The sequence below is a fragment of the Podarcis melisellensis genome, assembly GCF_964234715.1.
Source record: "Podarcis melisellensis genome assembly, chromosome: 4".
NCBI classification, from domain to species: domain Eukaryota; kingdom Metazoa; phylum Chordata; class Lepidosauria; order Squamata; family Lacertidae; genus Podarcis; species Podarcis melisellensis.
Genome location: NC_138531.1, coordinates 10,216,042 through 10,231,573, shown reverse-complemented (window position 1 = coordinate 10,231,573; position 15,532 = coordinate 10,216,042). Strand labels below are relative to the sequence as shown.

The 15,532-nt window shown below is 43.9% G+C and overlaps 1 protein-coding gene across 4 annotated transcripts in view; it reads left to right on the top strand.

Annotated features, from left to right (window-relative positions):
- Nucleotides 1-15,532, top strand: part of KLF12 (KLF transcription factor 12) — a 227,251-nt gene that overhangs the window by 143,751 nt on the left and 67,968 nt on the right. For all 4 annotated transcript variants that reach the window (XM_081907345.1, XM_081907342.1, XM_081907343.1 and 1 more), the window contains exon 4: nucleotides 7,196-7,331. In XM_081907345.1, coding sequence (XP_081763471.1) covers nucleotides 7,196-7,331 — 136 coding nt within the window. The remainder of the gene's footprint in view (nucleotides 1-7,195; nucleotides 7,332-15,532) is intronic.

The following is a 15,532-nucleotide window of genomic DNA, read 5'->3' as shown; positions in this document are numbered from 1 at the left end:
CTGCTGCCGCGCCACCGGAGCACAATTTCTGTTCTCATCCTGAAGCAAAGTTCTTAACCCGAGGTACTATTTCTTGGTTAGCGGAGTCTGTAACCTGAAACGTATGTAACCCAAAGTACCACTGTATGTATGAAGGCCTGCACAACCTCTGCATGTTGAAGAAGAAGAAGAAGAAGAAGAAGAAGAAGAAGAAGAAGAAGAAGAAGAAGAAGAAGAGTTTGGATTTGATATCCCGCTTTATCACTACCCTAAGGAGTCTCAAAGCGGCTAACATTCTCCTTTCCCTTCCTCCCCCACAACAAACACTCTGTGAGGTGAGTGGGGCTGAGAGACTTCAGAGAAGTGTGACTAGCCCAAGGTCACCCAGCAGCTGCATGGGGAGGAGCGGAGACGCGAACCCAGTTCCCCAGATTACGAGTCTGTCGCTCTTAACCACTACACCACACTGGGTCTCAACTGAAGGCAGCCACATATTGGACCGGCCTGCCAGGTGTTTGGCAACACTTCTTTAGGATTCCTACCTGGGCAGCAAAACCGGGCATTTTGTGGGCTACATTCAGCTGGAGGATCTCTCAAGTTTTGCATTAAGGCACTCCTCAGCATCTCAGCATGCCACCAGTTCTGTTAGAAGTCCCACTCTCCCAGCCCGCCAGCGGTTCCCTGCACATGGAACCATGTTAATATTCAGCCTCCGTGTCCAAGAAATGATCGTCTTGCCGCATTAGCAAACTTACTGCATAATTAGTTGCATAATTCAGAAAGGGCAAGATAATATAGCTGCCATTTTAAAGCCCCAGCTAAGTGATGAAGTTGATGGAGTATCATTTGCAAATAGGCTTTAATACTGAAGGATGTTTTCCCCCTTTAGTTTGCTAACGGGGAATGGGGAATTGATGGTCTCTTACGTTCTATGAATCAAGTGATTCTAGTCGCCGCGTACAACTTCGCAGCAAAGCAACAACAACCCATGATTTGTTGTAGAGGTTAGTTAGGCAATTGGCATTATTGACCAAAAAAGAGAGAAAAAGATTGCCTTAAAATTCTAAAGTATCTCTTAAGAAATTGCATTTGCCTATTCCTTGCTTGAATATCCCAGCTGTTCGCTGCTACGGAGGGCAAAGCCACTATGCCATTTGATACTGTCTGATTACAGAAATCTGTGGATTGAGCTTTTAGGACAAGAGCAAACATTTCAAGGGCCCTCATAAAGCCACAACAGGATTTGATAATATAGAGTGCCTTTGCGAATATAATTCTAATGATGATTATGGTGAGCTCAGTCCTCTTGAGATAGGCATTTGACCTCCCCCCGCCCCCCATGTAAGCCTCTGTCATCAAATCTTTGTGATTCCCATTGGGTCTTTTCCAGTTTATGTTCTCCTCCTCCTGTATTTTCTGTTTATCTACAGTAAATAGAGATTGGGACTTGTTCCTTTGTACTTCAGATGAATAAGCTTATCTTTCAGGAGGGCTTAAATCAGGTTAAATCTTAGGCCCGAGTCTCCCGTTCATTTTAAATAAATTTGTGCAAAGCCATCTGCAGGTATTTTTGTATGGTAGAAGAATTTTTCAATATATATCCCACATAAGAAGACCTCAGCTTTACCATATCTTGGAGATTGATAGGAAATTAACATTAAAAAAAAAATACAGTGGATTTTAAAAATACTATGTGATTGTGGCAACTTGGAATAACTTTTCACTATGAAACGATGGCGAAGAATTTGTTTTATTTCATAGAATTGGAGAGTTGGAAGGGACCCCAAGGACCATCTAGTCCAGCCTCCTGCAATGCAGGAATTTATTCATTTAAAAATCATTTAGGCCTCCCTTTAGAGCAGGCATCCCCGAACTCGGCCCTACAGCTGTTTGGGGACTACAGTTCCCATCATCCCTGACCACTGGTCCTGTTAGCTAGGAATGATGGAAGTTGTAGTCCCAAAACATCTGGAGGGCCAAGTTTGGGGATGCCTGCTTTAGAGTTAAGCTCTCTCAAGAGGGATTTCAACTCTGAAGTATAAAATTACAATAAAAACAAAGCCACCATAAAACATTTTAAAATATGAACTCCAATGTAAGCAATATTAGGGTGACTTTCTAATGTCAAAATGGAATGTGTCAATCTGGCATCATTGTAAACCCGATGAAGACCTGCGTGTTTCCTTAAACATGCACATGAAACCTCTTACTTATATATTAGTTCTAGAATTACTGCCGAGATCCAAAAATGTCAATTGCCCCATTAGAAAATTCAGCAGACTGCAAAACTTGCTTCTCCCAGATCCCACCTTACAAGGAAAGCATTCGATTCACTTTGCCATAGAAAGTCTGCCACAGAAATCATTTGTGGGGCAGTATAGATGGGGAGGATTTGTGTAGATCAACAGGAGTTTCTGTTTTCCAATTATTTGCCATAAGCATCAACAAAAAGAGAAGCCAATAGGAGAACACTTCAGTCTCCCAGGACATTCAATACAGGATCTCAAAGCAGCTATCTTATTACAAAAGAGTTTCAGAAACAGACTTGAAAGAGAAGTTGCTGAATTACAATTTATCACTAAACTGCAAACTATGAAGTGACCTGGTCTGAATAGAGATATTGGATTCCTGTCTCATTACATATGCTAATCATCTGCATACTATCCCTTAGGATAATTGCAGTTGCTAACATTTGTCAACAGGTTTACCATATCCACTGAGTCAATCACCCATCTCCTACTACCCTCCTGAGAAAAACTCCACCCCACCCTCTATATATAAGGGTCTGGTGACTTCAGTTTCAGTGTATCTGAAGAAGAGTGCATGCACATGAAAGCTTATACCAAGAACAAACTTAGCTGGTCTCTAAGGTGCTACTGGACAATGTTGTTGTTGTTTAGTCGTGTCCGACTCTTCGTGACTCCATGGACCAGAGCACACAAGGCACTCATGTCTTCCACTGCCTCCCGCAGTTTGGTTAAACTCATGTTAGTAGCTTCGAGAACACTGTCCAACCATCTTGTCCTCTGTTGTCCCCTTCTCCTTGTTCCCTCCATCTTTCCCAACATCAGGGTCTTTTCCAGGGAGTCTTCTCTTCTCATGAGGTGGCCAAAGTACTGGAGCCTCAGCTTCTGTCCTTCCAGTGAGTACTCAGGGCTGATTTCCTTCAGAATGGATAGGTTTGATCTTCTTGCAGTCCATGGGACTCTCAAGAGTCTCCTCCAGCACCATACAGTGGTGCCTCGCTAGACGAAAAGAATTCGTTCCGCGATTCTCTTCGTCTAGCGGTTTTTTCGTCTTGCGAAGCAAGCCCATTGACAGCTTAGCGGATTAGCGCTACAGCGGTCTAGCGGCTTCTAGCGATCAGCTGTTAAGCGGCTTATCAGCAGTACAGCTGATAAGCGGCTTAGCGGCTTAAGAAAAGGACAAAAAAGCGGGAAAAAACCGTGGGGGGATGCAAGATTTTTTTCGTCTTGCGAAGCAACCCCATAGGGTAATTCGTTTTGCGAAGCGCCCCCAAAACGGAAAACCCTTTCGTCTAGCGGGTTTTTCGTCTTGCGAGGCGTTCGTCTTGCGGGGCACCACTGTAATTCAAAAGCATCAATTCTTCGGCAATCAGCCTTCTTTATGGTCCAGCTCTCACTTCCATACATCACTACTGGGAAGACCATAGCTTTAACTATACGGACCTTTGTTGGCAAGGTGATGTCTCTGCATATATATATATATATATATATATATATATATATATATATAACAAAAAATTATCCCATTTTTGGTTTACTGAAAAGCTTTGGGGAAAACCAGAAGTGGATTTTTGTCTGAAATAACTGTTTTGAAACAAATTACTGGACCAAGCACAGGCTCAGAGACATTGCCCTGAGCCACTATTTTGCATTGTAGGGGACCACAGGGTTCAATAAAAATAAATCAAACCCCTTCTAGGGAATAATAATAATAATAATAATAATAATAATAATAATAATAAATGTTATTTATACCCCACCCTCCCCGGCCAGGGGCGGGCTCAGGGCAGCTAACACCAAATATGAATTACAATAAAACTTAATAGAAAACAAACAAACAAACAATTAAAATATGGCTTCAAATGCAGCCTCATTTTAGTAGTAGCCCATAAATCAAGAACATACAGGGGGGAAACATCACCCGATATTCACCTGAGCCAGTTATCCATGCTAGTCATACATGGGCCAGCAAAAAAGCCAAGGGAAAATTTATATACCAAATCCCATATAAGGGATCAGAGTGAGTCTCAGCCAAAGGGCAGGCAGAACAGCTCCGTCTTGCAGGCCCTGCGGAAAGATGTCAAATCCCGCAGAAGAAGAAGAGTTTGGATTTGATATCCCGCTTTATCACTACCTGAAGGAGTCTCAAAGCGGCTCACATTCTCCTTTCCCTTCCTCCCCTCACAACAAATACTCTGTGAGGTGAGTGGGGCTGAGAGACCTCAGAGAAGTGTGACTGGCCCAAGGTCACCCAGCAGCTGCAACTGCAGGTGGAGGAGCGGGGAATCGAACCCGGTTCCCCAGATTACTAGACTACCACTCTTAACCACTACACCACACTGGCAGGGCCCTGGTCTCTTGTGACAGAGTGTTCCACCACATCGGAGCCACTGTGGAAAAGGCCCTGGCCCTAGTTGAAACCAATCTAACCTCCTTGAGACTTGGGACCTCCAAAATGTTGTTATTTATGGACCTTAAGGTCCTCCGTGGGACCAGGAGAGGAAGTCCCGTAATTAATCCTGTGCTTCTAAAATGGCATTCAGTGGGTAGACTCTGCTATGGCTTCCTGCTGATAAGATCCTGAACAAGACAGTGCACACACACAAACACACACACACACATACATCTGTCGTGTTTTCTGCACTTTGCTAACATTTCTTTCTGACCTGACTTGTATTTAAGTCCTGCTTAAATCTTATTAAAGGTAAAGGGACCCCTGACCATTAGGTCCAGTCGTGACTGACTGGGGTTGCGGCGCTCATCTTGCTTTAATGGCCGAGGGAGCCGGCGTACAGCTTCCGGGTCATGTGGCCAGCATGACTAAGCCGCTTCTGGTGAACCAGAGCAGTGCACGGAAACACCGTTTACCTTCCCACTAGAGTGGTACCTATTCATCTACTTGCACTTCATGCTTTCAAACTGCTAGGTGGGCAGGAGCAGGGACCGAGCAACCGGAGCTCACCCCGTCACAGGGATTCGAATTGCCGACCTTCTGATCGGCAAGTCCTAGGCTCTGTGGTTTAACCCACAGCACTACCCGCGTCCCTTTAAACCTTATTACTTCAGAGCTAAATGCTGCGTCATTTGTTAAGCTTTCATTGTCCATATTGTCAAGCTACCTAAATCTGAAAGTTATGTGCACAAAAAGGTAGCATTCTTTCCAGGTGTGATTTGTGGCTTCTAAAAGGTGGGGTGTTGTTTTCGGTGCTGCACATTTGCGCTGTGTGTTGTATTTTGCCTGTCACGTGAGATTGCTGTTGTGAGGAGCCTCACGACTCTTACCGCCCAGGTTACCTAGGGTTGGCTGTTTTCTGTAGTACCAGCACAGATAATTACTATAGATGTAATTGCTGTCTGCAGTTCTAAGAATACTTGCGCTGAAGGGAGATGTTCACATAAAGTGTGGGGGCCGCTGCCAGAAGCAGCCGCCTCAGCTCACCTCCCTGCTTTCTCCCCCATTAATGCCTCCTAAATTAAAAGACCTGGCATGAGGTCATCGTGCTTTCAGTTCCTCTGCCCCCACAGTGGCAATGAAGTGTGGAGGTGGAACATGGCAATGCGATGGCATCACGTCTTAGGTCTTTGTTTACTGAGCGTTCAGGAGAGCAAAGAGGAGACATGGGGTTGCTGGGTCCATTTTTGCCTTAATAGGAATCAGCCCATTGAGCAAAGTGGGACCTGCTTCTGAGAAAAGACCTTTAGGGTTAAATTGCAGGCCTGCCTCTTTAACCCCACCCCCTAACCCTAGTTCTTAGATCAGTGGAGTGACATTACCAGCTATCTATGCAACAGGGACTTGTCTCCATATATCAGCGTATGGGAACATGAGGATAGTTCGTGTCTATTGCAGAATGAGCTCCAAGGCTAGCTAGAGATGCCACAACATTATTTTGCATTTTTGTTTTGTTTTTAATTTTTATTTTTAATTTTCATTATTACCATTTCCAAAATCACATTCGCATTCAAATTTCCACCGTTAATATCTTTCTTTATAATAAACTTCCACCGTTAATATCTTTCTTTATAATAATAAAAAAATTCAACGACTTCCCTTCTTCCCCTTCCTTGGTTCCTTTGATCTTTCCCACAATTCTTGCATATTCTTATATATCCATTTAAGTCCACTTTCTCCCCTTATTCTTCCTTTATTATATATCATACTGTTGAATTTATCTTAATGCTGCTAGCATTTTCACTTGTTTTCCATTCCTCGTTATATACATGATCTTCTTGCTCTCTTATTTTGCTTGTTAGACCTGCTAACTCTGCATATTCTATCATTTTTTAATTGCCAATCCTCCTTACCCACCATTTTGGGGCTAGCAAGATCTGAGCTGCTGTGGTGGCATACATTTAAAAAAAAAGAATTCTGACTCCTGGGTACTTCTGTCTGTACCATTCCCAGAAGGAGTGCCTCTAGTTTGGGGGGAAATGTTTTTTAAACATTTTTAAAATCTCATTATATATAATTTCCCAGTACTCTTTAACTATTTTGCATGCCCACCACATGTTTTGCATTTGTTCTCATCAGGAAGTTAGAGTGTTTAGTTGCTTTTTGTTTGCTTAATTGATTGATTATAGATATCTGCGAGCCAGCTTGGGAGCCCCACGAGCCTAAAAGGTGGGGTAGGAATATTTAAGTACAGTGGTACCTTGGTTTACTAACTTAATCCATTCTGGAAGTCTGTTCTTAAACCAAAGCGTTCTTAAACCAAGGCACACTTTTCCATGGCAGCAGGGGACTCAATTCACAAATGGAACACACTCAACATGTTCTTATTCCAAGGCAAAGTTCACAAACCAAAGCACCTACTTCTGGGTTTGCAGCGTTCTTCATCCAAGTTGTTCATAAACTGAGCTGTTCTTAAACCAAGGTAAAGGGAAATGAATACAATGATTGCATATGGTAGAATTAGCTGGAGGTGTTCCCTAAACTGACTTTAATCCATTGTGTATCTTTTATTTCCCAGCACAAATGGACCCACGTGGCCTATCTCCCAGACAAATTAAAAGTGACAGTGATGACGACGACCTGCCAAATGTGACCTTGGATAGTGTTAATGAAACTGGATCCACAGCTCTCTCTATAGCCAGAGCTGTTCAAGAGTAAGTATTGAGTTTTCAGAGTGGATGCCAAGGCGGATGTTCCTAATGGAAACACCTGGTCATGTGACATTCTCTAGATACCCTACATTTGAATCAGTCTAGGTACCGGGCCAGTTCTACTAGCGTTTACCTTTTCTGCTGTATGGGAATATGTGGACATGCTCACTTTCAGTTAGAATCCGATTTTCCGTTTCTCGTTCTTTTCTCCTCGTTAAGTTGTAAAGCTTTTTGTAAAATAAAATAAAATAAAAGTGATCTGTATTACCACCACCGCTTAGGAGCCAAAATGGTCATCTACCCAATAACACTACCATTTCAGTGGTGGCTTCTGCAATTCCCCCTTAAGGGGAAAGCTACCACACCTATGTTCTGGCCCTTTTAGAAGGGTAATTACAATATTCTGCCCTGCCTCTAGAGTTTTTGCTCATACGGATTCGCTATCTTTTACTGTAGATGTTTTTCTATTCTATTTTATTTTTTTAAAAAAGATGTGTGTTTACATTTTAGTTTACCTTTCTCATTTCATTGTGTTGCTGCTTTTGAGATTAAATGGTCAAAAGTGATATTTATGTGGAAATAACAAATTAAATAAAAAAGCGGGACTTTGTGCGTACAACCCTGGGGGGTGGGCTGTATCACCAGTCACCTTTGATGCACGGTTGAGCTTTTTCACTCACCACAAGGAGGGGAGAAAGGTGAAAAACTGTGAAAACTGTGAAAGTGAAAACTGGCCTATAGGTTACGGAATAACAGAATGATAAAGTTGGAACAGGTGCAGAGGGTTTAGAAGAAAAACATTCTTCATGCTGCAGAAGAGGCGATGTGTTTCCGCTGTCAAACTAAAACACTAGATTAATGCAACCTGCAGAATCTTAACGCATGAAGGGAGGGAATGAAAAGATTCCCCAATTCTGTATTTATTTTACAGAAATTAAGTGGCATTGCTTGTGATGCCAATGCAATATAATAGGTTGTGACATTATTTTCAGTGCAATAATTAGCATTCCCCTCCCCCTCCCCATGTTATGTTTCTTCTTCACACAAAGTAAGTTTTCAAACACTGATTTTGGAGTGTTTTTGTACTGTAGTCACCTCAGTGGGTGAAGTGAACTCCATTTTGGGTGGGCAGAGCCTAAAGCAGGTTGAAAAAGAAGTGTTGAACTCTGTGTGATCTGGAGAGAATCTAGGTCAATTACCTAAAAAGGCCACATGTGTGTTTAAAAAGTGGAGCACCTCAGGAGAAACATAGAAAATGAGAGGCAAAATGAAACCGAGATGCTAAACGTATTCTACTGCAGCTTTTCCCCTTAGCTCCACCAGACTTTTAATACTGGAATCTATTGAGTAACTTTTCCAAGTACGCAAATCTAGCACAGAGTTTTAGCATAAGTATGCAAATGCAATATATTCTTGTTTCTGAAGCTGCTGAACTATAGCTGACCCGCTCTGGCTGAGTTTTTGCTTTTTCTCTTAATGCGGCGCAGCGATGAGAAGCATTAAAAATGCTGATTGTAGCAAATATTCATCAGTGAGCAAAAGAAGGGAGCGCATGCCACTGACAAGCAGTCATAATAATCCAGGGCTAATAGAAAGTCTTTTTCCTGCCTTAGGCAAGGTTGTCCCCATGAGAACTGAGCCTGTGGATTAGGGAACAAGGCAAGACATGGGTATCTTGGGGCACTGAAGGAAAGCGAGAGGAAAACAAGTTGGAGAGAGGGAGTGACTCACAATAGGTCAGGGGCAGAGCAAGCCAAAGAGGAGAAAAAACAGTTCTACAACCAATGATCTATAAGCAGAAGGAGTCCAGTAGCCCATCGGTATTTTGTTCTCCCTTTTATGTGATCTGCTAGGAGGCTGGAGACACACACTGACACACACCATCCAAGAAAAGTAGGGAGATCCCAGTGGCTTCCGATGAACTTGCATTTTAAAGCAGGCCAGCGATGAGGTGTGATTCCTAGCACTCGGGTGCAGAATCCCAGGTCATCACAGAGAATTCTGGGAGGACCTTTTAGAATTATATTTTCAGGGATCCGACTCTTGTCAGAACCAGCAATCATATGCCACATGAAGCATTGTGGGTGCCACCCTGGTTGGCTTGCTAGGTAAAGGGACCCCTGACCGTTAGGTCCTATCGTGGATGACTCTGGGGTTGCGGCGCTCATCTCGCTTTACTGGCTGAGGGAGCTGGCGTTCGTCTGCAGACAGTTTTTCCAGGTCATGTGGCCAGCATGACTAAGACACTTCTGGTAAATCCAGAGCAGCGCACGGAAACACCGTTTACCTTTCCACTGGAGTGATACCTATTGATCTACTTGCATTTTTTGGAGTGCTTTTGAGCTGCTAGGTTGGCAGGAGCTGGAACAGAGCAACGGGAGCTCACCCCATCACGGGGATTCGAATCGCCGACCTTCTGATCGGCAAGCCCAAGGCTTTGTGGTTTAGACCACAGCACCACCTGCTTCGTAGTTGCGCCTATTTCAGTCCAGTCCTCCAGTAAACTGGCATTATTATCTTGATTCATGAAAGAAATTGTTTTTCTTTTACCTTACTGACACTGAATTTCAAAATGCTGTGTCTTCTTGCTGTTAGGCTCCTACCCTTGCTCTTATTTACAATACTTTGATTGAAATGTAACCTAAATAGGGCTCCACTGAATATTTGCCAGTAGATATCTCAAGGAAATGCAGTAGTAAAAAAACTTAGGCTCAGATCCAAAGAAATTCTCAGTGCAGTCCTAAACATGTCCATTCAGACATGAAACCCTTTAAGCTCAATGGCACTTAATCCCAGGTAAGAGTGCATGTATTGCAACCTTAGTTACCCTAAAGGTAAAGGGACCCCTAACCATTAGGTCCAGTCGTGGCCAACTCTGGGGTTGTGGCGCTCATCTCGCTTTATTAGCCGAGGGAGCCGGCGTACAGCTTCCGGGTCATGTGGCCAGCATGACTAAGCCTCTTCTGGCGAACCAGAGCAGCACACGGAAACGCCGTTTACCTTCCCGCCAGAGCAGTACCTATTTATCTACTTGCATTTTGATGTGCTTTCAAACTGCTAGGTTGGCAGGAGCAGGGACCAAACAACGGGAGCTCACCCCATCGCGGGGATTCGAACCGCCGACCTTCTGATCGGCAAGCCCTAGGCTCTGTGGTTTAACCCACAGCGCCACCCGTGTAGTTCCACTAAAATTGATGGGAAATAAATGAACCCCAACTTGTTGTTAATTTCAGTTACTTTCAGTTACTTGTTGTTAATTTCAGGGACTTAATCATGGTGGACTTTATCTGGATTTGGGCTATACACTTCGAAAATATACAAACATCCCTTTAAAAATCCTTTTCAGTAGCATGGATTTGCCATGGGTGCTAATTTTTCCTCTTCTTGAATTAATCACGTGGGTGATCTTACCCAATCAGGGGTGATGTAATAAGCAGGGTGACATTTGGGCAGCGTATCTGTGATGATGTTATTGGATGTCAGTATGTACAGTCATAGGGACGCAGGTGGCGCTGTGGGTAAAAGCCTCAGCACCTAGGGCTTGCCGATCAAAAGGTCGGCGGTTCGAATCCCCGCGGCGGGGTGCGCTCCCGTTGCTCGGTCCCAGCGCCTGCCAACCTAGCAGTTCGAAAGCACCTCCGGGTGCAAGTAGATAAATAGGGACCGCTTACCAGCGGGAAGGTAAACGGCGTTTCCGTGTGCGGCTCTGGCTCGCCAGAGCAGCGATGTCACGCTGGCCACGTGACCCGGAAGTGTCTCCGGACAGCGCTGGCCCCTGGCCTTTTGAGTGAGATGGGCGCACAACCCCAGAGTCTGGCAAGACTGGCCCGTACGGGCAGGGGCACCTTTACCTTTACCTTAATGTACAGTCATAAGCAGTCAGTTTTAGTGGTGTGCATGTCTCTAAGGGCCCAAGTACAACTCAGAACAGGTGATGGCAAGCTAAATAAAGTAGCTAACATCTTCCCAAGACGGGCTGGAAAGTGACCAAAGAAGTAACATTTTTCAATCTGGTTGACAATTTTCCTGGGAAATGGTGTGAGCTTTCAGCTGAATACTCATACTAAAATATCACTTCCTTCATAAAAGGTACATGGTATATGCAAGCATGAATGTGTTGGCAGACAAACAGTGGGGGGAATGCTCCTTTATTTTCACATTCTCTGTAAATGCATGTAAATCAACAGAGAAGTGTGCCATACAGTCTACTATGGATGAAGTACACTCATACCTCCACGTTCTGGCAGAAGAGGCTCCATCTCTGTAGCAAGTCTTTCTTCCCTAGCACAGAGGTTGGTGCAGAAAGTGCTCCTTACTTCATTCAGATTTTCTCAGCACAAAAGAGAGTGCGGCTGAGAAAGTGAGAGATTGTTATACACTACAGCAGCTCTGATGTGATTTACTGAAGATGGTAGGTGAAGGACTCCTTTGGCATTAGTATCCATTGGTCCTCTTGTCTCATAATGATTTGGAATTAGATGAGGGTCAAGACCAGACTTTATGCTGCTGTTTTTAAGACAAGATCTATTGGAAGGCCTTTGGCCTCTGTATTTTAATTCAGGAGTGCGATTGCTGGAGGAGGAGGAGGAGGAGGCAGAATATTGTTAGGATGGGGTTTGTTTTTACCTCCTCAGAGGAATCCAAATCCACTGCCTAATACAGGCCATGCCACCAAGCCAACACAGTCTACCAGCATGGATTGAAGCCTCCACTCCTATTTTTTGCAGCTCTGGGAGAGCAGCAAAAGGCAAGGGGGTTATTGAGCTCCCAGTGGTCTGCATTGAGCTGGGCACTCGACTGTGAACCCTGTTTGTATAGAATGCCTGAGTTCCTTTGTTTTGGGGAGACTGCAGAAGTTGCACAGTGCTTCTTGCTCTAGAGAACTTTGGCATGCAACATATTGAATATGTCTTTTGCTGAATTACACCATTAATCCATCTCGCTCAGTATTGTATACTCTTAATTGGCTTCCCAAGATCTCAACCACAAGTCTTTCCAAACCTTGAGAACTTAAATATGCAATTTACATGCCTCCTCCACCAATCCAGGCTCATGTTTGGCTCTCACCTTCTTCTTCTTCTGTTTCCATGGCAACTGTGGGTTGTTGGTGTTTTGTTCTTGGTTTTCTTGTTTTGTTTTTTTAACCATGTGGCAAATAGGCCAGTAGATTGCAGAAGGAGACGTTAGGATTTCCCCCCCTCATAGAATGCCTCCTACGTGGCATGAAAAGGAATGCATATTGCTCAGGGTAACCTAAGTGTCCCATTGCACAACCCAGTGTGGCAAAGATGGGAACAGGGTCAGCTGGGATTGTTTGATACTATCCTTTAGACAGGCTGATCTGGTATAGGATTCAGGAGATGTTTTTTGAATGTCTGCATGTGCATGTCAGATGCATCCCAGAAACTGGTGACAGGTGGTTCTGGACATGTTCTTCTGGGATTGTTTGAGGCCCAGACTAGGGGAGGTCAGTAGCTCCTGGTTCTACTGTGAGTAGGGGTGAAAATCAGAGCAAGGACAAAGCAAAAATCATCACCTTGGAGAGAGATGACGTGAATTCAGGACCATAGGTGGTTTTGTGGACATCCAGGTTATCTAGCAAGGTCTTGGAACAACTAAGCGGATTTTATAGCAATTTAGAGGCTCTGTGCCCTAAGTGCTGTCTCCTGGTCAGTTAAAGGGCTGGTGCCTTCTTTTACAGCTGTTGGGTCTTTTGAGGTAATGGTGTTTTCAGGTGTGGAGATCTCTCCTCAGGACTTCCTTGGTCCCCTGAGGAATCTGTGGGTCAGCCGTTGGAATCTGGAGGCAGAGTTATTTCCCTGGGACTCAGGATAGCCTTTAGAACAACACAAGATGGACTAGGGCATGAATCCATCTTGGAGCTGCAGTTGCCAGATGGTTCAGACACCAAGGATTCCTGGTCCAGGGTGATTGTCCTCTTGAGTCAAAACCAGGACAGCCACCATTTATAGATTTCAAACTCCCACCAGATCTGTTGTTAGACACCAGCTTAATAAAACTAGGAGAAGTCAGCAATTTGTGCTTTTGTAACCTGGACACTTGACAGCTATAACGCACACCACATATAGCTTGTGTAGATTGTGGTGGCCTTCCTCCTTCCTCCAGCTCCTGCAGTGATACTGTGACTTTCAGAAATGCTAACTGTGTTGAATGTTACACATATCTGTTACTTGTTGCTTTCTGTCACAATATCTGAGGTTGGTGAAGAACTTTGTCTTTTTTACAGCATCACATCATTAAATATCCCCAGTGCGCCAGAGACTGTGTACTCTTGCCATTTGGTTCCTGTTTGCACCACATTGACCTCTCCCACGTTAAATAGGCTCCCCTTAAACTTGCCCACATTTCGGTGTTCAGTGGCCTTTCCAGATTAAAGTTCCAGATAAAGTTCTAGCTTGTTTGCTAGAAAAGGAACCTTAGAACTGAAAGCATTCCCATTCGAGATATGGTACTTGCTTAGTGATGGTTTCACAATGACTTCAGGCAGGTGATGATCAGAAAAGCCTGGGCGGTAGCAATGTGACTGCAATCTCCTATTCAGGAGCCAGCACATTCATGCTAAGCCATGGTTTGGCTATATGTAACATGCAAGTTCAACCTGTGTCTGTGTAGGGCCATTCTGCTGTACAGTGGTACCTCGGTTACAGATAGGTAGCCGTGTTGGTCTGCCATAGTCAAAACAAAAAAATTCCTTCCAGTAGCACCTTAAAGACCAACTAAGTTAGTTCTTGGTATGAGCTTTCGTGTGCATGCACACTTCTTCACCTCGGGTTACATACGCTTGGTACCTCGGGTTACATACGCTTCAGGTTACATACGCTTCAGGTTACAGACTCCGCTAACCCTGAAATAGTGTTTCAGGTTATGAACTTTGCTTCAGGATGAGAACAGAAATCCTGCTCCAGCGGCGCAGCGGCAGCAGGAGGCCCCATTAGCTAAAGTGGTGCTTCAGGTTAAGAACAGTTTCAGGTTAAGAACGAACCTCCAGAATGAATTAAGTACTTAACCCGAGGTACCACTGTAGTCTCTTCAAATAAAAAATGATGCAATCGTATTTGCCTTTGTCTGCTAGTGCATCTCTTGGGAAACTGAAAATTCCTATGAAGCTGCCCTGCTTTATGAATGTAATTATTTAAAATTGGTTTTCTTCCAAAATATGTAAGCAGTATGAGTGGCAACAATAAACACTTCACCCTGAATGCACTTACATACCTACAGGAAAACTAAATAGTAAAAGATCAATACCAGCTGCATTTTTCAACTTCCATAATCCAGAAATGAGGGGTGCTAACAGGTTGTAACATGACTTGGGAATTCAAAAGATATTTTGGTTAAATTGACATAATTTGATTTTGCTTGGTACGTAAAATGTGTGTAAAATTGCATAGAAATCATTTTAAATGATTGCCAAGTGCTTGCAGTTGTATATTTATACAGTTTCTATTATCCATTATTAATATTACTTAGTATTACCTGGCATTTTCAAAAGGTGAAATTAAAATTCTTTGGTTTTCTAAAGGCAGCTTCTGTGCTTCTTACCAAGATAAATGTCGTCCAAGCACAAAAATAATAGCAGAATTGAATTCCTCACACACAAAAACATGTTTTTAAGACCCCTTGCTGAATAATTTTTTTAAAAAAAAAATCCTCTAAAATGACATGCCCTACAATGCCGGGTTGTTAATCCAATGTTACATAACACTCAGGGTTAGAGATTTGTAAGAGAGAATTGTGGGTGGAATTCTCCTGCCTGCTTGTCAATCCCCTCAAATACCACCTTTTTTTTTTTTTTGGTCCAGCAAAAACCAGATTTATGGGTGGGATTTTTGGTGTGTTTCTGTGTGTGTTTCTGTGTTGCTCGTGCATGAACTGGTGCCTGGCTGGGTTGCCTGAGTGAACCTTTTCTGTCCAGACAGCCACTCACCCGTGGCTGTCTCAGTCGCTGGCAGAATCCGTCAGTGGGCGTTTCTTGAACTTCTTCTAGCAAAGAAGCTCTTTTGACGCCTAGTCTCCGCCTACTCTCCCTGCGCGGAAGCCTTCTGCGCAGGGGGGGTGTGGGCAGCGGAGGACCCGTGTTCTCCCCGCTGGTCCCTGGCAAGGAGTCATGGAACCGCCTCGCTGATTTCCCCATCTGCCCCCCTTCTCCACTGGTGCTACGCTGATTCTCTTCCCCAGAAGATGGG